Raw genomic sequence first — 23940 nt, 5'->3', positions numbered from 1 at the left:
AAGGTTGATCATGGCCAGAATTAAGTAAAGATCTGGAAACACTGCAATTCACCTCCCATCACAATCGTTACACAGCAGATGCAACATCACTGGCTCTCCACCCAGCACTGGATCACCTAGACAGCAGTAACACAGTACCACTCAGTTTTCATCAATATTATATCCTGGTCAACAAGCTCCAATACCTGGGCCTCTGCATCGCCCCTCAGCGATTCTTGGCATCCTCTTCAGAAGACTACGTCAGTACGAATCGAAAACAGTCTCCTCCTCAGTGAGAATCAACACAGGAGCACTTCATGGATGTGTGATTAGCCCTGGGATAAGGTTCCAGTGGAAAAGGGGCTACAGACAGCAAAGAGAAAGTGTACAGGAGGGAAAAGGATCAGCTAGTTGAGTGGATTCACAACAACAATCTTTCACTCGATGTTAGCAGAACTGATTCTGGAGTTCAGGAGGGGGAAATCAGGAGAACACAAATAGCTCTTTAAGTTCTCTTGAAGAGTAGTGGAAAGATTTAAGAATTTCATATTACTGGGTGTCAACATCTCTGAAGATTTGTCCTGGGCCTTCATGTCGATGCAGTCTCAAAGAAGGCTTGCCAGTGGCTATACTTTGTGAAGAGTTTGAAAAGATTTGATATGTCACCAAGGACTTCTGCAAATTTCTGCAGATGTTCTGTGGAGACCATACTGACTGGTTGCATCGCTGACTGGTATGGAGGTGCCAATGCACAGGACAGGAGATAAACTACAGAGAATTGTGAACCCGGCCATGGACAATCAGCCACAGACACGATCTCATTTTCTCTTATTTTACACTAATTTATTTATTTTTCAATGAACTTTATGTGCACATCGATGCTGCTGCAAAACAGTGAATTTCGTGAGCGTTCATGACAATAGATTCTGATTCTTATAATAATAATGTGATACTTTGTTAACAGGTTTGTGAGGTAAGGTATTTATGGGTACAGAGCCCAGAGTAATTGGAGTTAAAATACAGATCATTTATGGCCTAATTGCCATAAATTATGGAATAAGTTCTATTCCAGGGGTGGTCAAACCATGGCTTACGAGCCACATGCGGCTCTTTGACATGAAATATACTATCTGGAGGAGATACCAGTGCTCCTGAAGCCACCCACTGGCACTCCAAATCCCTGCAGCCTGAATGGTCACAGCCCGACTGCACGACAAGGAGGAGGAAGTGGGAACTGGAGGAATGGCTCCTGCAGAGAAGCGGAGCGAGCTGCGCACGCCGGAGTCGAGTTCTCTTCGCTCAGACCGAGCCACACCACAGGAGAGCATCGCTAAAATGGGGTGTATGATAGGAGGGATGGGCTCCCACTCTACTGCTGCTCCCTGCTGAGGGTCCTCCGCAGGGACCGGCCGCAGAGGTCAGGAAGCCGGGGCTAGACCAGAGGAGCTCCATTGAGACATGACCTGCCCCAGAGATGGGGTGTCTGTCCAAGGCAGGCGCTCTGGCAGTGGGGGGGGGAAGCAAGATTACGGAGACAGGGAGGAGAGACTGGAGGGGGGGGTCTCCAATGAGGATGTCATCCAGGCACCAAGGAAGGACAGAGCTGGAGCTGGCAGCAGAAACTGACAGGAACTTCGTGGCCAAGACCAAGCCTTTGCCCCATTGGATGGAGAGTCAGCACCAGGCAGTACAGAGGTTCAACTACTCCATACCCCAGCCTCTGCTCCCAGCAGCTGCTACCCCAATCCTGCCAGCAAATGAAAAGCAGGGAGTGGAGGGTGGAATAGGGAGGATCAGAACTGTGGGGCCCCCTGGCCTTACTCTGCTGTAGGAGGCAGCTTTGCATCTGATCGCTTCCCGCTCAGCTGTGGATGCTGCAGTGGTGCAGTGTTCCCGAAGAGAATGCATCAGAAACAGGAGCAAGTCGCTAATCTGGCCCGTCGAGCCTGCTCCCACATTGCGAGATAACAACTAATCTGGCCATGGACCTAGCTCCACTCTTCCTCCATATCCCTTCATTCCCCTATGATGCTTAAATATAAATCTTAAATATATTTCATGAGGCAGTCTCTACTGCTTCCTTGGGCAGAGATTTCCACATATTTTGAAAATATTTGGTATGTGTATGTGTACATTTTGATTATTGAAACTAATACAAATTAGCAGTTTAAAAACCACATGCATGAATAAATATTATTATGTATGTGTATTTCTTCATATTTACTCAAAGATTTTGTAACAAAGTATACATGTGTTGTGAGAATTAAAATCTTGGTGGCTGCTTTCCAAGCTTTACTCAATTGTACAGTTACAGGTAGAATTTTTAGAAAAGGCGTGAGGCAGCAGTTAGAAGCTGATTGGAGGAAGAAGAACAATTAAGAATAACTTTGTAATATTACATTCTTCCCTCCTAAAAAAAACGCTAGCAATATCAAGCATCACTTTACGGGACAACTCCCATCCCTATTGATTGGGAGGTTTTGGTACACAACCAGATCTCCTCAGTTCTTGTGGAGGTACTGTTTCCTCATCCTCCACACTATGGCAGGTCATACCTTCCTCCTCCTCCAATATTGGTACCTCCAGATTTCTTTTATTTTGTTCCACAATCAGAGATGCGGGGATTGCCTGGGCTTCTGGAGAAGGTGCCAAGTCACGAACAGACATAGTGGACTCCCATCCATCTGGGTATCTGATGTTAGCATATGTTGGATGACTGTCAAAGAGTTCAACTTGATCTACAAGTGTAACAAGTGTTACTCCTCACAAACCTTAGTAGGGATCCAGGGGTCATTATCCAGGAGGGTAGTGAATTTCCATGGGATGAGCAGCAATGGAATGCAAAAATAAATGTTCATTAGGTGTAGTATTGGTTGCTGTACACAACAGTGACCTTTGGGAGTGTAGTATGACAGGAAGAACCAGTTCTCAATGCTTCTCTTTTTTTTTATTTTTTTATTTTTCACACCATAAACCACATTGACCAAGATACATACATTTTCCTTTTCAAATATATACAGTGTCCTTTTCTCCCTCCTCCCATCCCACCCCCCCTTCCTCTCCCCCCCATTCATTTAAAGTACAAAATCTAAGATACATTAAACCAGTCAAACAATGTTGTCATTCAATAAAAATAAACAAGAAATTCCACTGAGTCAATTCTTTTCATTTCCTTCTCCTTTCGTTAATTTAGGTGGTAGATGTCCCCGGTAGGTTTTCTCTATTGTGTTTCATGTATGGCTCCCATATTTGTTCAAATATTTCAACTATTTCCTAAACTATATGTTATTTTTTCTAATGGAATACATTTATTCATTTCTATATACCATTGTTGTATTCTCAAATTAGCTTCCAATTTCCAGGTTGACATAATACATTTTTTTGCTACGGCTAGAGCTATCTTAACAAATCTTTTTTGTGCATCCTCCAAATCAAGTCCAAATTCTTTGTTTTTTATGTTACTTAGGAGGAAGATCTCTGGGTTTTTTGGTATATTGTTTTCTGTTATTTTATTTAATATCTGGTTGAGATCTTCCCAAAATTTTTCTACTTTCTCGCATGTCCAGATTGCATGAATTGTTGTTCCCATTTCTTTTTTACAACGAAAACATCTGTCAGATACTGTTGGGTCCCATTTATTTAACTTTTGAGGTGTAATGTATAGCCTGTGTATCCAGTTATATTGTATCATACGTAACCTCGTATTTATTGTATTTCTCATCGTTCCAGAGCATAACTTCTCCCATGTTTCCTTTTTTATCTTTATATTTAAATCTTGTTCCCATTTTTGTTTAGTTTTACCATTTTTTTCCTCATTCTCCTTTTCTTCCAGTTTAATATACATATTTGTTATAAATCTTTTGATTATCATTGTATCTGTAATCACATATTCAAAGTTACTTCCCTCTGGTAACCTCAGACTGCTTCCTAATTTGTCCTTCAGGTAGGATCTCAATTGGTAATATGCCAACACTGTATCTTGAGTTATATTTATCTTTCATTTGTTCAAAGGATAATAATCTATTTCCTGAAAAACAATTTTCTATTCTTTTGATCCCTTTTTTCTCCCATTCTCTAAAGGAAAGGTTATCTATTGTAAAAGGGAGTAACTGATTTTGCGTCATTATTAGTTTTGGTAATTGGTAATTTGTTTTATTCCTTTCTACATGAATCTTCTTCCAAATATTGAGCAGATGATGTAATACTGGAGAACTCCTACGTTGTAGGTATCTTAATTGTGCGGCTCTATAATAATTTTTAAAGTTTGGCAGTTGTAAGCCTCCTTGTTTATACCATTCTGTTAATTTATCTAGTGCTATCCTCGGTTTCCCCCCTTTCCATAAAAATTTCCTTATTATTTTCTTTAACTCCTTGAAGAATTTCTCTGTCAAGTGTATTGGCAATGCCTGAAATAGGTATAATATCCTTGGGAAAATGTTCATTTTAATACAGTTTATCCTTCCTATTAGTGTTAATGGTAAATCTTTCCAATGCTCTAAATCGCCCTGTAATTTTTTCATTAGTGGATAATAATTGAGTTTATATAGATGGCCGAGATTTTTATTTATTTGTATACCTAGGTATCTTATTGCTTGCATTTGCCATCTGAATGGTGATTCCTTCTTAAATTTTGAGAAATCCGCATTATTCATTGGCATTGCTTCACTTTACGTTAATCTTGTAACCCGACACTTCTCCATATTCCTTCAATTTCTTATATAATTCTTTTATTGATAGTTCTGGTTCTGTTAAGTATACTATAACATCATCCGCAAATAAACTGATTTTATATTACTTGTCTTTTATTTTTATCCCTTTTATATTATTTTCTGTTCTTATCAATTCTGCTAGTGGTTCTATAGCTAATGCGAACAATAAGGGTGATAGTGGGCATCCCTGCCTTGTAGATCTGCTTAAGTTAAATTGCTTTGATATATATCCATTTACTGTCACTTTCGCCAATGGCCCCTTATATAATGCTTTAATCCAATTAATATACTTCTCTGGTAAACTGAATTTTTGCAATACTTTGAATAAATAATTCCATTCTACTCTGTCAAAGGCCTTCTCTGCGTCTAAAGCAACTGCTACTGTTGGCGCTTTACTCCCTTCTACTGCATGAATTAAGTTAATAAATTTACAAATATTGTCTGTTGTGCATCTTTTTTTAATAAATCCAGTTTGGTCTAGATTTACCATTTTAGGTACATAATCTGCTAATCTGTTTGCTAATAGTTTAGCTATTATCTTATAATCTGTGTTAAGTAATGATATTGGTCTATATGACGCTGGTGCAAGTGGATCTTTCCCTTGCTTTGGTATTACTGTAATTATTGCTGTTTTACATGAATCTGGTAGGCTTTGTGTTTTGTCAGTTTGGTTGATTACTTCCAGGAGGGGAGGAATTAATAAATCTTTAAATGTTTTATAGAATTCTATTGGGAATCCATCCTCTCCTGGTGTTTTATTATTTGGTAGTTTTTTTTATTATCTCTTGTATTTCTACTATTTCAAATGGTTCTGTTAATTTATTTTGTTCCTCTATTTGTAATTTTGGTAGTTCAATTTTAGTTAAAAATTCATCTTTTTTGCCTTCTTTCCCTTCGTTTTCAGTTTGGTATACTTGTTCATAGAATTCTCTAAAGTTTTCATTGATCTCCGTTGGATTATATGTGATTTGTTTGTCTTTTTTCCTTGATGCCAATACCATTCTCTTAGCTTGTTCTGTCTTAAGCTGCCATGCTAGAATTTTGTGCGTTTTTTCCCCTAGTTCATAATATTTCTGTTTTGTCTTCATTATGTTCTTCTCCACCTTGTATGTTTGTAGTGTTTCATATTTTATTTTTTTATCTGCCAATTCTCTTCTTTTAGTTGTATCTTTCTTCATTGCTAATTTTTTTTCTATATTTACTATTTCCCTTTCCAACTGCTCTGCTTCCTGATTATAGTCCTTCTTCATCTTGGTTAACATAACTTATTATTTGCCCTCTAATGAACGCTTTCATTGCATCCCATAGTATAAACTTATCTTTCACTGATTCCGTATTTATTTCAAAGTACATTTTAATTTGTCTTTCAATTAATTCTCTAAAATCCTGCCTTTTAAGTAGCATGGAGTTTAATCTCCATCTATACATTCTTGGAGGGATGTCCTCTAACTCTATTGTCAATATCAAGGGTGAATGGTCCGATAATATTCTAGCTTTATATTACGTTTTTCTTACTCTATCTTGCATACGAGCTGATAACAGGAATAGGTCTATTCTTGAGTATGTTTTATGTCTAGTCGAGTAGTATGAGTATTCCTTTTCCTTTGGGTGTTGTTTCCTCCATATATCCAAAAGTTGCATTTCTTGCATCGATTTAATTATAAATTTGGTTACTTTGTTCTTTCTGTTAATTTTTTTCCCAGTTTTATCCATATTTGAATCCAAATTAAGGTTGAAATCCCCTCCTATTAATATGTTCCCTTGCGTATCTGCTAACTTCAAAAAAATATCTTGCATAAACTTTTGATCTTCTTCGTTAGGTGAATATACATTGAGTAGATTCCAAAACTCCGAATAGATCTGACATTTTATCATTACATATCTCCCTGCTGGATCTATTATTTCCTCTTCTATTTTAATTGGTACATTTTTACTGATTAATATAGCTACTCCTCTTGCTTTTGAATTAAACGACGCTGCTGTTACATGTCCTACCCAATCTCTCTTTAATTTCTTGTGCTCCAATTCAGTTAAATGTGTTTCTTGCACAAATGCTATATCAATTTTTTCTTTTTTCAGTAAATTTAGCAGTTTCTTCCTTTTGATTTGGTTACGTATTCCGTTAATATTTAAAGTCATATAGTTCAACGTAGCCATTTCATACTTTGTTTATCTTCCCTTTCCGTTTCTCCATCATCACCTTTCCTTCTTATCCATTTCTGCTTTCTTGATTTGAACACTTTATAAGACAACATTTCTAAAACATCAAACATTTTCCTTATTCTCCTATTTAAAACTTCTTTAACCCCATTCTCCCCTCCCCCTCCTGAGATGCCCTTTATCCCTTGTCGGGCAACCACATCTCCCCTCTCCATTTGGATTTGCGAATTCACTCGCAAACGTCAACTGATTTTGCAGTGACCATAACTCCTCCCCACCCAGCACCCCCCGGAAAAGATTTCAATTTTCATATATAACAAAGGTCACTCTTTTAATTCCCTCCTTATTTCCTCTATTCCCTTTCATTCCCTTATTAATTCTTATCTATACTCTATATATTTTCCTCTAAATACGGATACATTCATGTATATACATATATACATACACATCTATATATATATACCCATATACACACATACATATAGTTCGTGGTCATTTTTACTCTCATTACATGTCTTTATCTCTCTGCTTGTTTTGTAGTTGTTCTGCAAATTTTTGTGCTTCCCCTGGATCCGAGAATAGTCTGTTTTGTTGCCCTGGAATAACTATTTTAAGTACCGCTGGGTACTTTAACATAAATTTATATCCTTTTTTCCATAAGATCGTTTTTGCTGTATTGAACTCCTTCCTCTTCTTCAGGAGTTCATAACTTATGTCTGGATAGAAAAAAAATTTTTGACCTTTGTATTCCAGTGGCTTTTTGTCTTCTCTTATTTTCTTCATTGCTTTCTCCAGTATATTTTCTCTTGTTGTGTATCTTAAGAATTTTACTAAAATGGATCTTGGTTTTTGCTGCGGTTGTGGTTTCGGGGCTAGTGTTCTATGTCCCCTCTCTATTTCCATTTCTTCCTGTAATTCTGGTCTTCCTAGGACCCTAGGGATCCAATCTTTTATAAATTCTCTCATATTCTTGCCTTCTTCATCTTCCTTAAGGCCCACTATCTTTATATCATTTCTTCTATTATAGTTTTCCATTATATCTATCTAACAGCTCATGTGCCTCTTTAACTTTTTTATTAGATACTTCTAATTTCTCTTTTAAGTCCTCTACTTTCATTTCTACGATTATTTCTCATTCTTCCACATTATCCACTCTTTTTCCTATCTCTGATATGACCATCTCTATTTTATTCATTTTTTCTTCTGCATTCTTAATTCTTCTTTTTCTCATTAAATTCTTGTAATTGCCATTCTTTCACTGATTCCATATATTCTTTAAAAAAAGATATATCCATTGTCTTGCTTTCTCTTCTTCCATTTCTTTCTGTTCTTCTTCTTCTTCCTCTGGATTGACCATCTGTTGTTTCCTTGTTTTCTTTTTACCCTCTTCCTTCTTGTTGTCGTTATTGTCTGTGTTCTGCACCTGTTGCTGTGTTGCAGGTGTCTCTCTCAGCTGTGGAGATCGACTCCGCAGCTGTTCCCCCCTCCCGTCAGTGTGTTTTTTTCATGCGCATCGCGCACTTTTACTCGGCTCCTCGAGACATTTTTGTAGTCCCAAGCTCGGGACTTCCACTGACCTGAGGGAGCGGGCTTCTCTCTCCGTGGCGGGCCTCCTCGGACAGGTAAGGCCTTCACCTTCTTCCGACGTTCTTTCTTCTTCTCTTCTTCCCGTTGTTTTCGACTTTTCTCTCTTCGCTGCCATTTTCTTCTCACCTTTATTTTTACTTTGTTTTAATTTTTACTCTTGTACCTTTGTGTTTTGTGCTTTTTTTTAACTTTTCCGGAGAGCTCTGGAATTCCCTGACCGGCCACTACTCCATCACGTGACTCCTCCTCTCAATGCTTCTCAGGCAGGTTACATGATCTAAGGACCAAACAGACTGCCTTCCATATGATGCCATTGAACTTCTCTACCTCTTCCCGTTTGGGTGTTATGGTGTAGTATGACTTGTGGCAACCCCTTTCTGGGAGAGAGAATCTTTCAGATCCTTAGACACAAAAGTGGTGCCTCAATCAGCGTGAATGTAATTTGGCATTCCACATAGACTAAATAACAGATCCAGGCATCTGATCACTGTTGTAGATTGCATATTGGGATGTGGAAAGGCAAATGGGAAACGCAAGTATTCATCAACTACTGTAAGTAGATATGTGTTACGTGAAGGCAATGGTCCCTTGAAGCCGTTCCATAGGTTTTGTTGCTTTGATAAGAGTCGCTCCTGGTGAGTGGTAGAACTGAGGCTTTAGTTCAGCGCAGAACCTGCAAGAAGCACAAAGTCTTCTTGACGTCTTCTGTAGAAAAGGGGAGATTCATTGCTCTGACAAAATGCAGCAATGAATTACTCCTGGATGACAAAGTCTGTTGTGAATGTCAGCAAGTGTGGAGGTAGTAAAGGCTGAACAAGTGTTCACCCGACTAAATGCGTCAGGGACCGCATTCTCTTTCCCAGGATGATACATTATTGTGTAACTAAATGCTGCAAGTGCCAACCTCGATTCCTGAATCTTTGCGTTCTTTATCTTTGTATGCTTTTTAACTATCAAACGTAAAGGCCACTGACCTATGATCAGTAACAAGTTAATGTGGCGCCATGCCAGGAAGTGGCTCCATTTATACACTACCTCAATGATGGCAGTTACTTCTTTCTCTACAATGTGGTAGTGCAATTCACTTCCTTGTAGTGGTTTTGACGTGAATGCAACAGGTCTTCCTCCTTGGTTAAGGAGAGCAGAAATAGCCACGTCAGATGCATCATACTCTACCTCAAAGGGTAAGTTTCCGCCAACCCAGTGCAGGGTGGCTTCCTCCAACTCTCTCTTTAGTAAGTTAAATGCGTTCAGGGCATTTTACTCCATTGGAAACTTCTCTGTATTTACCATCAGTTAAATCTTGTTAGAAAACCCATGAATCCATTTGACATAATAAGCAAACATCCCGAGTGCCCTTTTTAAGGATTGCAAAATTTCTGGTGGAGAAAGCTCTTGTAGTGAGCAAAGTCTCTCAGAATCTGGCCTAATGAAACCATTCCCCACACAGTATCCAAGAACATTAACGGGATTCACAGACTCCACAGTCTTTGGTTTTAGGTACCTCTGATTGATGGTCTTTAGGAATTTCTGTACATTTTGGTCTGGGCCCTCTTGAGTATGTCCAGCAGTAGTGATATTATCAAGGTAAGGGAAGGCACCTTGCAGTTTCTTTTCTCTAACTGACTTGTCCATAGCTCTCCGGAAAGCGGCTACCCCATTTTTGATTCAAAATGGAATCCTACAAAATTGATATAATTTTGATATAAGAAGCTGGACTGGGCTTCCAAAGCCATATATTTCTTATCTGACTCCTTCAGTGACACTTGATGGTAGGCACTTTTCAGGTCAAAGGAAGAGAACACATTATATTTTGCAAGTTCACCATTTTGTCAATTCTTGGCAAGGGGAAGCATCCAATTCCTTGCATTGATTGATTGTGAATAATCCACACACGTTGACTTCTTGTGTCAGTGGGTACGATCCTTCACCACTACCACTTGGGCTCACCATGGTGATATGCACGTCTCAATCATCCCTTCTGAAAGTAATTGGCAAGTTTCCTCTGTATTGAAATCCTGATCATCTTTGCTAAACCTACATGATTTAGCAGCAATTGGCTCTTCTATTTTTGCAGCTGTCAGTGCACATTAATGATCAGCACCAGCCAAAGTCGGCTCAGACAAGGCTCCTCCATATTCAAATTTCACACTCAGATGCTGACGGTGGAAGTCCTGGCCAAGTATTAAGTCAAAGCATAGGTCCTTCAATACACCAAGTCGTGCGGCGTTGTATGACTGGCTAATAAGGCTAAGAGTTAGGTCAACAACAACATATCCTTGGGAACTAGTGTTGAAAGTTTTCTGAGCCACAGTTAATGTCTTTCCTGGATGGGTGGACCTTTAGTTTTAGTTCCCTCGTGACTTTCTCGCTAATGTAACCATCGGTGCTGCATGGATCCAATAGAGCACTTAACCTTTTACCATTCGCAGTCACAAAGGTTGCGGCTTGAGCGAGTCCTTGTGGCACATTAGTAACTGTAGCCAGTACATGAGAGTTGACCACTGAGTTTGGTGAGGCTTTGGATTTGCACACCCAGGCCATAATGTCTCTTCTTGGCACATTTATAACAAGTAGCCTCGTGTACTGGACTGTTATCCTGTGAATGGTAAGAGAAACCATTTTTGTTTTTTATTATAAGTGGCAGCCACAGCTGTCTTCTCAAGAGCAACTGGAAGGTTGTCGGGCAGCCCTGCTAAAGAATCCTTCTCACATACCTGCGGTACCTGTTATGGTTCCGGGTTCACTACTGCAGCTGTATAGGCCACTGGGGAAGCGTATGCATCAGTATTGTGCTGAGCTACGTCTAACGCAGTAGCTTGGTTATAAGCAGTCTGGGTCCAGTGTTTTGTTTTCTAAGAAACACTGGTGTAATGCAGGTGAGGCAATGCCAGCGATGAACGCATCATGCATTGCCTTGTTTCCACACTGCTCTGCACTACAATCTCTAAAACTACAGTTTCTTTTTAACTTTTCCAACTCCCTGAATAAATCATCGAATGATTCTCCTGGCTTCTGCCACCCAGTAGCCAGTAACTGTCTGGCAAAAACCTCATTGGGAGTCTTCACATATAAAGTGTCCAATTTAGAGATAGCTGAGTCAAAATTTTCATATCCTTCTATGTATTCGAAAACATTGCCACTCACATAGCCTAGTAGTGTTCTGCACTTGTTCAGTATCTTATTCCCATAGTTGTCGACGTAGTTCATGAAAATTGGACGCCAGCGTCGTCACTCCTTGGCAGCTGTCAGTGAGCTGGAGTCGATGTCTAAGTACTTGGGCCTCCACACTTGTTGAGAATTAAGTTGAGTAAATTGTTATGAGAATGAAAAACTTGGTGGCTGCTTTCCAAGCTTTTCTCCACTTCATTGTACAGTTACAGTTGGAATTTAAAAGAAAGGCGCAAGGCAGCAACTAGAAGCTGATTGGAGGAAGAAGAACAATTAAGGATAACTTTGTAATATTACCGCAAGAGTAAAAGCATGTATGTAATTTTTTTTATGTCTTGCGCTCTCAAACATCTGAAGTTTATCATATATGGCTCTTTCATTAAGCAAGTTTGGCCACTCCTGTTGTATGGGATTATTTGTCCATTCTCATTGACACATTCATGTACTGTAAGGGCCGCTAAAGTGATGGGCATGACCAATTGACCTATTCAAAGTAGATGTAGCCAAAAAAATGTATGAAGAATACTTGTTAACTATTTACCAGTAATTGACTTTCACAAGCAATGTTCAGAATCTATCACATAGAATCTACTGAAGCATGGACTAGCAAATCAATGACTACTTTCATATTTATTTTAGTGATGAGGGACAATTGTGAATATTTTACATCATGTAATAATATTTTTTTCAAAAAACAGTATTATTGATACAGTATAGTCCATCTAAAAATTTGGAATCCACTTTGCTCATCTTCACAAACCCCATCATACACACTGAATAAAAATTCTCTGAACTGTTTTCATAAAGGTTAACTCATCATGGGATTAAACACCTTTACGAACAGAAATCTGGACCCTTGTGTGCGAGAAGGGTCTGATGAGGATACATTACGTGGGCCTTGCTGATGCCATGGACAGGCTCACAAGATTGAAGCAATGAGGGAAAGCTTTCCTCCAAAGAACTGTGTACAGAGTTCCCTGTATCCTTTATTAAGAGAGAGTTATGATTTGCACTGTGAAGGTGGAGGTGGATTAATGATTAATTATGCCTGATTTGAATCCTAGAGAAGCCAGTCACATGTCCAATGCAACAAGATTCCACAATTTTTTTAAATACCATCACAGGGAACACTATATGTCATTCTAGTGTGACAACGTCAAAAGATTAGTGGAACAGCAAACACTCTGAATCTTAACATTACAGTGTTCCTGTTCCCAATCGTTTCATTTCAATTGGATGAAGGTCAGGGATACCACACTGGGAAAAAGCAGGGATACGAATCAGTAGTTAACACCAGGAGGAAGATTGGGAAGATCTCCTGTGGAGTCATTACATTAGAGGCTGCGGCAAGAATCAGTAAAGGGACACACTCAATCCTGCAATTGCCTCCACATTATCAAATGCTGAGTTTTGGAAGTGCCCCATCAACTGCCATTTGTACGTAATTCTGGAAGATTCATTCAAAAATTACATAACGAATTTAACAACATTTTGTGACTCTTTCAACAATTTAATTATTTATGCTTGCTGAAAGATTTGAAAATCTCTGAACTCTGTAAACCTTTTTTGAAAGTCATGTACACAAAAATGTTAGTTTCAAAATATCCCACAATGACCCAGAGACACTGTCAAATTCAACAGTAACATATAAATGTTATTCAAAGTACAAACACTTTCAAGAGCTATACATTATGTTTTATTGCCATATTTGGTGATTGAACACCTAAAAGAATTTGTGATTTAAATAAAATTACAAATTTTTCAGATTTACATTCATGTACAATTTTCAGATTATAACAGGAACTGACCTCTTAAATCCATCGAACTTCCTGGCTGTCGAATCTAAGCACTTGCAGGTTTTACACCTGCACTTCAGGTTCAACAATTCACTGTCAAAATGGGAACAAAGTGAAAGGTCCTTTTGATGCTCATGTCCAGCGTGTCCCTGATCTCAGTTATTGTTGTTCCTGCTGCATTTATAGCAAGAGATAAATCAATTTGTAATGGATTGAATTTTGGCTGCAAGAAGGATAACCTAAATTAGCATCCAGAGTGAGAGTGAGGTGATGCCTGGAGAATATTGTGTCCTGCTTACAATTAAACTAAAATATATTAATGAGAAAGAAAAAAATTGTATCAATGTAAAATCAAAGAAAAATTGGACATGTTTGGATTATATTATAATTTGTAGAGAAAGTGGGTTTTATAAGAACCCTGTCATTGATCAATAACATTGTATTTTACAGTCAGGATCAAATCAATAGGTCATGTCCAATTTCACCCTTAACTGAACAGTCTCCTATTTCAAAAATGTATGTTCATATCTCAGCATAAGGTGATGCGACAAGCTTCAATGTGATTAGAACAAAGCATGATGCAAGGAGTAAGTTTTGTGGACGAATGATTACTTCATACTTGATTCCTGACGTTCACCTGGGTTTCTGAATGTTGCACGTTGGAAGTGGCAAGAGGCAGAGATGTCCTTTGTGCAGGAGGTCCTTGAAACACATCCTGAGAAAGTAGTGAGCACAGATTGCCTGGTGATCAATGGTAGGGGCCATGATTAGTGCATCTAAATGAAGTACCAAAAGAAGTCTGATGACCTGATGAAAAAAGTAAAAGTTTCCAGAAACAGTGGTTGAAGTAAAAACGTAAAAGCTGGAGAAACTCAGCAGGTCAAACAGTATATTTATATAGCAAAGATGGTTCTATACATAACAGGCTCAAGCCTGAAATGTCAGTTATGTATCTTTATCTCTGCTATATAAAGTACACTGATGACCTTACGAGACTGGTCAAGGTCAGTAAACACATCCCAGAATGGCATATTGAACCAACTTAATTTCTAACCTCAGGCATTGCTCAATTCACTCTACCCCTATCTCTCCTTTACGAATAACTTATATCAATCACAACTCATACCTATTTGCATCACAGACATCCGTCTTAGGCCATTACACCACCAATCAACCTACACATCCACTTTTGTGGGAACACCAAGCATGGTTTAAGTGATAAGTGCAAGTGCTTTGCACTGCTCTCAAATTAAAGGTCAGAGTCAGGGTTACCCTCAATCTCAACAACTTGCTCTGGATCTTTGCAACCTGCCTCTGCTGCGATTTAATTCTTAACTCTTAACAAGTAGGGAATTTATGTGGGGGGGAGGGGTCATATGTTTTTTATGTTGTCAGAAGTATGGCAGAAACCAATTAAACTTGACCGCTTCACAGGGAAGGGGGCTCTTAAACTTTGATCAGAGTCCCAATGAGGCCACAGCCAAAAGGAAGTTGAGAATTGGTGTTCCTTGATTTCTAAGGGGCATTTGGCTGCAGTGCAGAGGTCCCAAAAGTAAGGGCACTCATAGATGACACTCATATCCTTGCAGACGCTCTCCTGGAAACTTCATGCATAATTATTATGGATAAATTATTCTTCAGAGGCCTATACAGGCCCCTTTGCAATCCACATCCTGGACCTTCAAGATGTGTCTATTTCCACCATCGATCTTTTTAACATTGTAAAACCTTTTGGTTCTTTGTCAACACCTTCCAGCAGTTGAAGAGAGCAGGTTGTAATGTAGATTGAAAAAGTAACTCTTTCAGTGCTGCTACCTGCAGTGAAAGTTTTGAGAAAAGACACTTCAAGCAGGAAAAATTGTAGTCTATAGCAGCCATTCTTTTTGGGCTATGGTCACCTTAGGACTCTACTCAAAGTTTACGATCCCCCTTCCCTGTGAAGCATTCAAGTGTAGTTGGCTTCTTCACTACTTCTCTCCTACTGACTACATAAAAAATAGTTAGGGTTTCAGTCAGTGGCCCCCTTAAATGTGCTGTGGCCTCCAGGTCTGGCCTCCATTGAGAATGACAGGTCTGATTCTGAAAGGGAATTGTGTTATAAATGAGTGCCCGCTGATGTGAATTGAACCAGCATGAATGAATTTCATCTTTTTTAAGAATCAAGCAACACTAAGGCTAAAAATGATATTAGCAATCTTCCTAAAGTGTGATAAATTTCTAGACTAAAATGTAGGGAGTGCAAATGGAAGATGAGGCATTTTTCCTCAAGTTTGTGTTTGTCCTTGTTGGAACAGCAGGCAGTGAAATGAGGAATTAAAGTGGTTTTGTTTTTCTTTTTACAGCAGAGGGCTCTTTGTACCAAAGACCAATAAAGTTATTGATCTATCAGTCAAATAGTAAAAAGAAATATAAGGTGAAAGCAAAAAGTGCAATGATATCGCCTCCCAAGCCTGTCCCTTAGCTGCTCTTCTGCCCAAACTCCTTTCTTTATATTCCTTGACTTAGTGTCAAGAAATTATTTCTACATGATCATTTTCAGAAAGTAATCAACAAATAGACAGGAATTTGTCTGTGGATACCATTAATATGGATTTCCAAGAGGCATTCAATGTAGCTGCTAGGGGCTAAATTATACAACTGAAGGCACATTGTAGATCCATTTCAGAAATTTACTAAACTGAAAAAAAATTAAAAAGGATTCTAGGAGTAAGCAAATGGAGAGTTGTTTCCTCAAAGAGCTTGCTGAGACCACAATGGCCAAGATAGCCTAATACTTCACTATCTCCAATGCTACAAGGTTCATTCCACAAGCTCGCAATGAAAAGAATTACATGGTTCATTCCCTCACACTTAACAGTGGGAGTACTGCAAGTTTCATGCCCTATACACACAATATCTCTATTAAATTGCTCAATGAACAGACATCCTCAAGGTGCCATATCTGAGCTCCAGATGTAGCCAAAAGACTACTGTGGCTCAGACCTCATGTTGTGCAATGATTTTCTCTACATCCTAGCGGGAGACATCCAAAGGCAGATTATCATGTAACATATCCCCACTCCGCTCCTGAGGGATGTTTTTGATGCATCCTCTATTATTAACAGTTCCTTAGCCACTGGAACAGTTCCAATTTGCTTCAAGCATGCTGTAGTCCAGCCCCTCCTGATAAAAAAAACAAATTTAGATCCTGCCACTCCCAAAAATTACAGACCTGTTTCTAAACTGCCATTCTTGTCAACGGTCACCAAAAAAGTTGTTCTTAGCCAATTGTTACCCTACCTACATCAAAACAACATATCTAAAAAATTCCATCAAGTTATAAGGCTCACCACATCACAGAGTCCGCCATATTAAGATTATACAATGACCTGCTCCTCACCACTGACTCAGGAAGCTCTACTATTCGAATTCTCTTTGACCTTAGTGCAGCGTTCGATATGGTGGATCACGCTGTTTTAATAGATCACCTCTGGCAGAGGGTCAGTGTCGATGGCACGGTCCTGAATTGGTTTAAAGCCTACCTCAGTGATAGGACTTCCTCAGTCATGTTTTCATCCTTGTCTGCTACCCTTTCCAGTCCCACAAGAGTCTATTCTGGGCCCCATTCTCTTCTCCTTATACATGGCCGTATCATTGAAAAACACAGTATCTCCTTCCTCTGCTATGCTGATGTCACCCAGCTCTGTCTCCCCCTGAAGCCCAACGATCAAGCAAAGATAACCAGCCTCAACATCTGTCTGGAGGACATAAAGTGCTGGATGCCTCCAAACTTCCTGCAGCTAAATGAAGGCAAATCTGAGATCATCCTATTTGGCCCCCCCAAACTCCACCAAAATTATCACCAATGCCCTTGGCAACTTAGCCACTTTCATTAAACCACATGTAAAATCCCTCGGCGAGATATTTGATTCAACCTTCAAGTTTGACAAACAAGTCAATGTAGTAGTAAAAGCTGGCATTTTCCAGCTCCACACTATTGCCAAAATCAAATCATTCCTGTCACTGAGGGACCTCCAGAAAGTTATCCACACCTCATTTTCTCCCATTTAAAATACTCTAACTCTCTTTTCACGGGAATTAGTCGTCATTATCCCATCTGCAACTGGTTCAGAACGCAGCAGCAAGGCCCCTGACAGGAGCAAAGAAAAGGGTCCATATCACCCCTATTCTCGCCTCCCTTCACCAGTTGCCAGTATGGCTCAGAATAGATTTTAAAGTTCTCCAGTTTGTTTTCAAAGCCATTAATGAACTAGCTCCTTCTTACATCCTAGTCCATTTCAAGACCCCTCAGATCAGCCAATTTAGGGTGCTTGGTTGTTCTGCACTCAAATCGTAAACTCAGGGGAGATCGTGCCTTCGCGATACCAGCCCCCAAACTATGGAACAATATTCCTCTATCCATCAAATCAGCCCCTTCTTTTAACTCTTTTAAATCCAGGCTGAAGTTGTATTTTCACTCGCAAGAGTTTTGAAGTGATTGTTACCATGTTATATATACAATTCTAAACCTCAGAGACCCATTTTACACTGTGTTTTAAATAACTGTTTAAGTTAAGATGTAATTTATGATCTGTACAGCATTTTGGTCAATGTGAGTTGTTTTAAATGTGCTATATAAATAAACTAAACATATCTATATTAGACAGAGGCTTAAAATAAGAAAGACAAATATAGTTTCTTTCAATAAAAAGTACATCCACCATTGCAATTAAACCATCTGCTGACATGTTCATATTATGTCATAATTGTAATTCACCAACTAACTTCACCAGTACTTAAAGGTTCAATAGACATGGATCTCTGCCTTCTTCCCACAAAATCTTTTCAGTAAACTACAGTATTTTATTGCCATTTTGTTTATTTATGATTGTTTTTCCTTTTATATTAAAATATGTTAAATATGCTGTTTGTATCAACTCCATCTTAATTAACAAAATCATCATAATTTTATTTTCAGGCATTTCGGGTCAGATTTTGATGTCCAGCAGTTGCCAGCAATGTACTGGTCGTATCAATTATTTCCTCTTAATTGTCAATTAACTAATTTAAAGTCTACAAGGCATCCAGGGCTCAAAATAGATAATGATTTTCTATATCCCATTCTTATGTTTACAGTCCTTAGAATCACTATGGGTCATATCGAATTGCCAATTCATTCAGATCGTTGTAAGCAATTTTCACTCAGCTGCCAAATGCACAACAATACTGTATATTTCATGGATGAGTGGCAACTGTATGTAGTAGGGTTATTGTGGAATACTGAGAGAAGAATTATGGACAATGTCAGTTGTGTAAATTTCACATTAGAAAATATATATTAAAGACAAAAGAAATCAATATTTGGCTCAAATGGAATGGAACAAACATCTGGAAATGATTCTAGAAACTCAAAATCAAATAAATATTTTAACTTGTGAATTAAGGTAGTTAACAAAGCATTGTCAAGCACCATGCATCAATTTTTATTTGAAGTTGTGATTCTAAATGAGCAAAATCTTACACGACTTACGTGTGTTAAATGTCCTCAAAGTACTGGAAAATTCTAAGTGCAAAAATCACTCATGCTATTTTTAATGTTATGTCACTAATGTTGTGATCACTGACTAAATGAGGTCAATTATTAGAATTTTTGCTTTTAAATGAGAACTTAGCTTTCCAAATCATTATTCCACATTCAAGAATAGTTTGGTACTTTCCGTGGAAGCTGAGAAATATAATATTTTACACTCTAAAAATTACATTATTCCATACATGCATGATAATAACCTTCATAGATTCTTAACTAGATAAAATATTGCTGATCTACACAATACCCCTTTTGGATCATTTGTTCCGAATTCTGCAGTTTAATGTAAAGGGATGGTGCATTGGGGAGACTGGACAGATGAGAGTAGATTGGAGTGGGGCATCCTTTACATAAAGAAAGGGAAACATTTCCCAAAATAATCTGTAGTTAGCAACTTGGTGAACCACGTCTATTAGATCAGTTAAAGATCTTGTGTTCATAGTCAATGCATTGAATGGCTTAACCTGCCAAAATGCTCTGGCATTGATAATGGTCCATGTGCATTAACATGTCAATGAACCCAAAATGATTTTTTGCTCTAAATTTTTCAGCTACATTTGTGATCTGAAACCTCATCCAATTCTAAACTACTAGTTTTCATTTGATTGGAATTATGGACATGCTGGTCATTTTTTAACAATGCAAAGGTAATAAAACTATGAAAACATATTGATACAATTCTAAATGGTCCCAGAACAAGATGAGAGCAACACATTCCTCATACATCATTTAAGGGGCACATTTTCACTTTAATTCATTTTATTTTTCATAGTCAAAAGATGAACAGGCAAATGAATTATTTAATGATTCTTTCATTTGTTTACAGACAAAATTGGCATCAGGAATCATTATAAACTACTTCAGTTTCCCTACTTACAAATACTTAATTTACAATTTCTTCCATCAGAACTTCTTGAGATTTTCTTGGCTATCTGGAAATATTATACATAATAACAGATAGTGTCGGTAAGAACACCACTAAAATCCCCGCCTTTTTATTTACAAGGTATTGCTTCATAAAATATTTGCCAGGAATGTATTCCTTTCATAAGTCAAAGAACAGCTGTGAATCAGATTTAACCAGGTTTCTCAAAGAGGATCATGACTGGAGGGGAGCAGATTGATCAGTCGGAAACTAAAAAATTGGTTGAGTTCATTCTCACATTTAAATCAAAACCCCATATAACAAATGGAACGAGATGGTGTCATAGGTTTGGCCTCAAGAATAGCTGAGAGTACAGCTAACTTTGGAGAAACTGGACTGTATGAAACAATATGTCATTTATGGCTAAAGTATGTCCTACCTGGCTGACAGGAGTTATTTTCAATATGAGCATATTTTAAAAACATTTCATTATCAAAGTCTTAAAACTGTAAATAGACTTCCCAGATATAAAAATGACAGATTTTAACCATACAAATTTATGAACTATTTGAAGTATATTAAATATTATTTTTAAACTGTACAACATTCACTGAATTGATAAAAAGCAGTAGATTGTAAAAACCTATTTATAAATTAGCCTTTGTGGATGCTTGTCTGGGAGCACACGTCATCTGTTTCTGTACATCAATTTTCAAAAGTAATTTCTCTTTATCCCCCCCAACACACAAGTGCATTGCACCAACTTTCCGCCGAAGCCAGAATGTTGGATTATCACTGTACTGACTCCAAATGGTGGTATAGTAAACCTATTGTTAATGACTGTGGAAATAGACAATACCCACTAATGATTTTTTTTTGCCATTTATACACAAAAGCTACAAGGAATTTCTAATCTACTGTAATTCTGGTAATACAACTGCAACAGAAAAATCTCCTCCTCATGTTGTAAATACACACTTAGTGCTAGGCTTCAAGATTAGTAATAGTAATTATACCTTGCATTTATCTTCTCACCATGCCATACAAATCAGATTTTTAAGATAATATTTTTATAAAACATAGAACATAGAAATCTACAGCACAGTACTGGCCCTTCAGCCACAGTGTTATGCCGATCTAATAACCTTCTCTAACAGCTGCTCAGAATTTCCCTCCTGCATAACCCCCTATTCATGTGGATGACACAATCGAGCAGAGCCCATTCATGGAAAACAAGTTCCAGAAAGTTCCAGAGGACATTGATGTCTTGTTCAAGAGATAAGGGTCCGCCATGCAGCTTCCCATCTTTAGCGTGCCCGTGATGATCGGCAGCCAGAACACCCACAGAGCAGACTCGATGGGCCGATTGGCCTACTTCTGCTCCTATATTTTGTGATTCATTGTGTTTTAGAGGCAGATATTGCAACTTTTAAATTTCTGATTAGTTCGTTAATTGTCATTTGAAGATTATCAAAACATTTTTATCTTAAATTATGATTTCTATGCAGCTTTACACAAAAGACCAATGCTCAAAAGAGTCATTGAACCATATAAATTGGAAGGAAAAAGAACAAAGCCTCTTTAGGCTACAAGGCCAATTTTTGAACTTGGGGAAATTAAAGGTTCTGTGGATCAGGGAGGAAAACCGACAAAGTCAGGATCAGATCAGGCATCGCCTTATTAAATGGCAGAGCAGATACAAGGGGCAATATGGCCAACTCCTGCTTCCATTCTGCATGTTCTTTGGCTTCTCAGTGACCAACATGCACACTGTCTATGTACCAACGTGGTCCAAAATCAAGTCATAAAGATATACAGAAATTAAAAGCAGGCCCCTCATCCCACAGCACATCATCATGGCTGAATTAATTTCATATTCCTCCAGGCCTTGCTCATTTTAGCACCCATCCAAAATGAATCACAAAAAATGTCCACTAATTTAGATATTTCAATTCACATCGTCTTAACATCAGGAATAGTTTTCTTTATTTTAAATAGGTTATTGGAAATGTTAATGATATGATCACCTGGTATTATCAACATGATTAATTGCTCTCGCATTGTTGTTAGTTCCAAAAATATTTATATTTAATGTGGCACTTTGTTATCAAGCAATATAAATAACCATATAACCACTTACAGCACAGAACAGGCCAGTTCGGCCCTACTAGTCCATGCCGTAGCAAATCCCCACCCTCCTAGTCCCACTGACCAGCACCCGGTCCATACCCCTAATGCCTCTCCCAACCACATAACTTAGTAGATACAAAGACACATGTTTTCATGTAGATTGAGATCAAAATAAAATGTCTTCTTGAGGTGATCAATCCATTATCAATTACATTCACCTGTATCACCGCTCATATCACGAGGACAGAGGCATGGAAACGGACACAAAGGGTTCTAAGTAAGAATGTCACAGAAGAGATAGTTGTCAACTAAGTCGCTGCAGTATGTGAAGATGTTCACCAATTAGAATAAAATAACAGAAAGCAAAACGTAGATATCTAAAGGAGCAGGAATGTCCAGAGATGATCAAGAACAACTTGCAGAGAAACAAGGAAAGTGGCCAGAATTCATTGATGGTTTGGGGAATTTTTCAATAAAAGTTTATGGATCATTTGTTCTGTAAATGAGACTCAAGTTTCTAAATCCGAATGTTGCCAAATTCTAGATATTTATACAAATAATTCCAATCAAACCGCAGTGGGTGCAGAGTTCAAATTATTGCTTTTCTTTTCAAAATTGTGACTACTTTTAGTGCACAAGAGTTTACATTTTCAGAATGGAGGAAGAAGACTGTAATAGGAGATGTGCACAGAAGTAGGGAAAGTTAAGCATCATACAGCTGAACAAAAGGTTTTGCAGTCATTCTCTTTTTCATGACATGAGGTGATCAATAAAAATGAAGAAAAAATACACTTGGCAAGGATTAAGTCGCTGGTGCTGTGTCATGACAAATGATTTCTCTGTGTTCATGTTGTTAATAAACAATGTTACAGTACATTTTAAAAGGACCATAAAACCAATTTAATACTCCTTCCCCTTTCCCATTTAAGGAGCAGGAGACAGGAAGATGTTGAAAATGATGGCAAACACTAGACAGGCAATATAGGCCAAAATTGAAGCCCAAAACCTGGGATCCTTCAAGAGTTTCCGGTCATAGCAACTGAAAACCACATAGCCAATTGTCATTCCAGCTAAGCCACCTGCAATGTGAGCCACAAAGGACACCTGCAGGAAGAAAGAGCCCTCATATTAGAACAAAGAATCAAATCACTTCTCTGCAATCTCATTGTGATGAGAAAATTGATAATCATGGGCAAACCGTTTTTAGCCTCAGGTTAGTTCTGCCTAAGTCGATCACTGGAGTTCAAGCACCTATTTTCCAGCTCACAGATTGAGTATTATATTCATTCAGCAAAGGATCTAATTTTCTGATGTACTTTTAGATGCAGTTGGCTGGAGTTTGCCTCCAAAATCTTTGCAATAATTACTGATGTATTTCTCATCCCCAATGCATTCTTGGAGTGCTAGAAACCCGAAAAGCACTCAGAATCCTGAATTGCTCCCATCACGATTAAAAATATTCCAGTGCCTCAATGAATTAGAACGAGGTCATCATCAGTTTATTTCTAAATTTAAACGGTTGTTTTGTAATTCCTTATTTCCCTTTTTACGAGGCGATAAACTCCAGTAAGAGTCTTCCACATTTTATACTTAGAACTAATATGCATATCACATATGTGCCAGGTACATGCAGTGGTATTTTTTAACCTGTTATGTGCAATTATTATTAAATCAAGTTGCAGTTCTAGTTAAGAACATCACTGAGACAACGCACTAAATCCCGATTGGCAATTTATATTTGGATAAGTTAGTTCTTACCTTCTTCAGGTACCTGCAGTTCAATTTGTCAAAGCAAGGGTTAAAGCAGCTCCCAGCAGCATAAAGCCAAAGCAACAAGGAAGGAAAGCCAGAAAGATATTAAATGATCTCAACAAAAAATAAGAAAAGGCTGAAAAAGTGGGCGGGGGAGTGGGAGAGGTGGGGAGGAATGAAAGTGGTTAGATCCATTAGTGCCCTCTGTGCAAGTAAAACCAATGA

General features: G+C 38.2%; 1 protein-coding gene and 1 long non-coding RNA gene across 7 annotated transcripts in view; one reads left to right on the top strand and one right to left on the bottom strand.

Moving 5' to 3' along the window:
- LOC138741532 (uncharacterized) overlaps positions 1-18962 on the top strand; it is a 44783-nt gene extending 25821 nt beyond the window's left edge. For 2 of the 4 annotated variants that reach the window (XR_011343557.1, XR_011343559.1), the window contains one exon: positions 12414-18962. This is a non-coding gene — a long non-coding RNA (uncharacterized lncRNA). The remainder of the gene's footprint in view (positions 1-12413) is intronic. The other 2 variants (XR_011343558.1, XR_011343560.1) reach the window with 2 other exon arrangements.
- Positions 18963-19707: 745 nt separating this feature from the next.
- Positions 19708-23940, bottom strand: part of rhbdl2 (rhomboid, veinlet-like 2 (Drosophila)) — a 43573-nt gene continuing 39340 nt past the window's right edge. For all 3 annotated transcript variants that reach the window (XM_069895756.1, XM_069895755.1, XM_069895757.1), the window contains one exon: positions 19708-23067. In XM_069895756.1, the coding sequence (XP_069751857.1) occupies positions 22888-23067 (180 nt within the window). In that variant the 3' untranslated portion in view covers positions 19708-22887. The remainder of the gene's footprint in view (positions 23068-23940) is intronic.

The sequence above is a fragment of the Narcine bancroftii genome, chromosome 8, assembly GCF_036971445.1.
Source record: "Narcine bancroftii isolate sNarBan1 chromosome 8, sNarBan1.hap1, whole genome shotgun sequence".
Taxonomy (NCBI): domain Eukaryota; kingdom Metazoa; phylum Chordata; class Chondrichthyes; order Torpediniformes; family Narcinidae; genus Narcine; species Narcine bancroftii.
The sequence above is the reverse complement of the archived record's forward strand: the minus strand, read 5'-3'. Positions and strand labels throughout refer to the sequence as shown.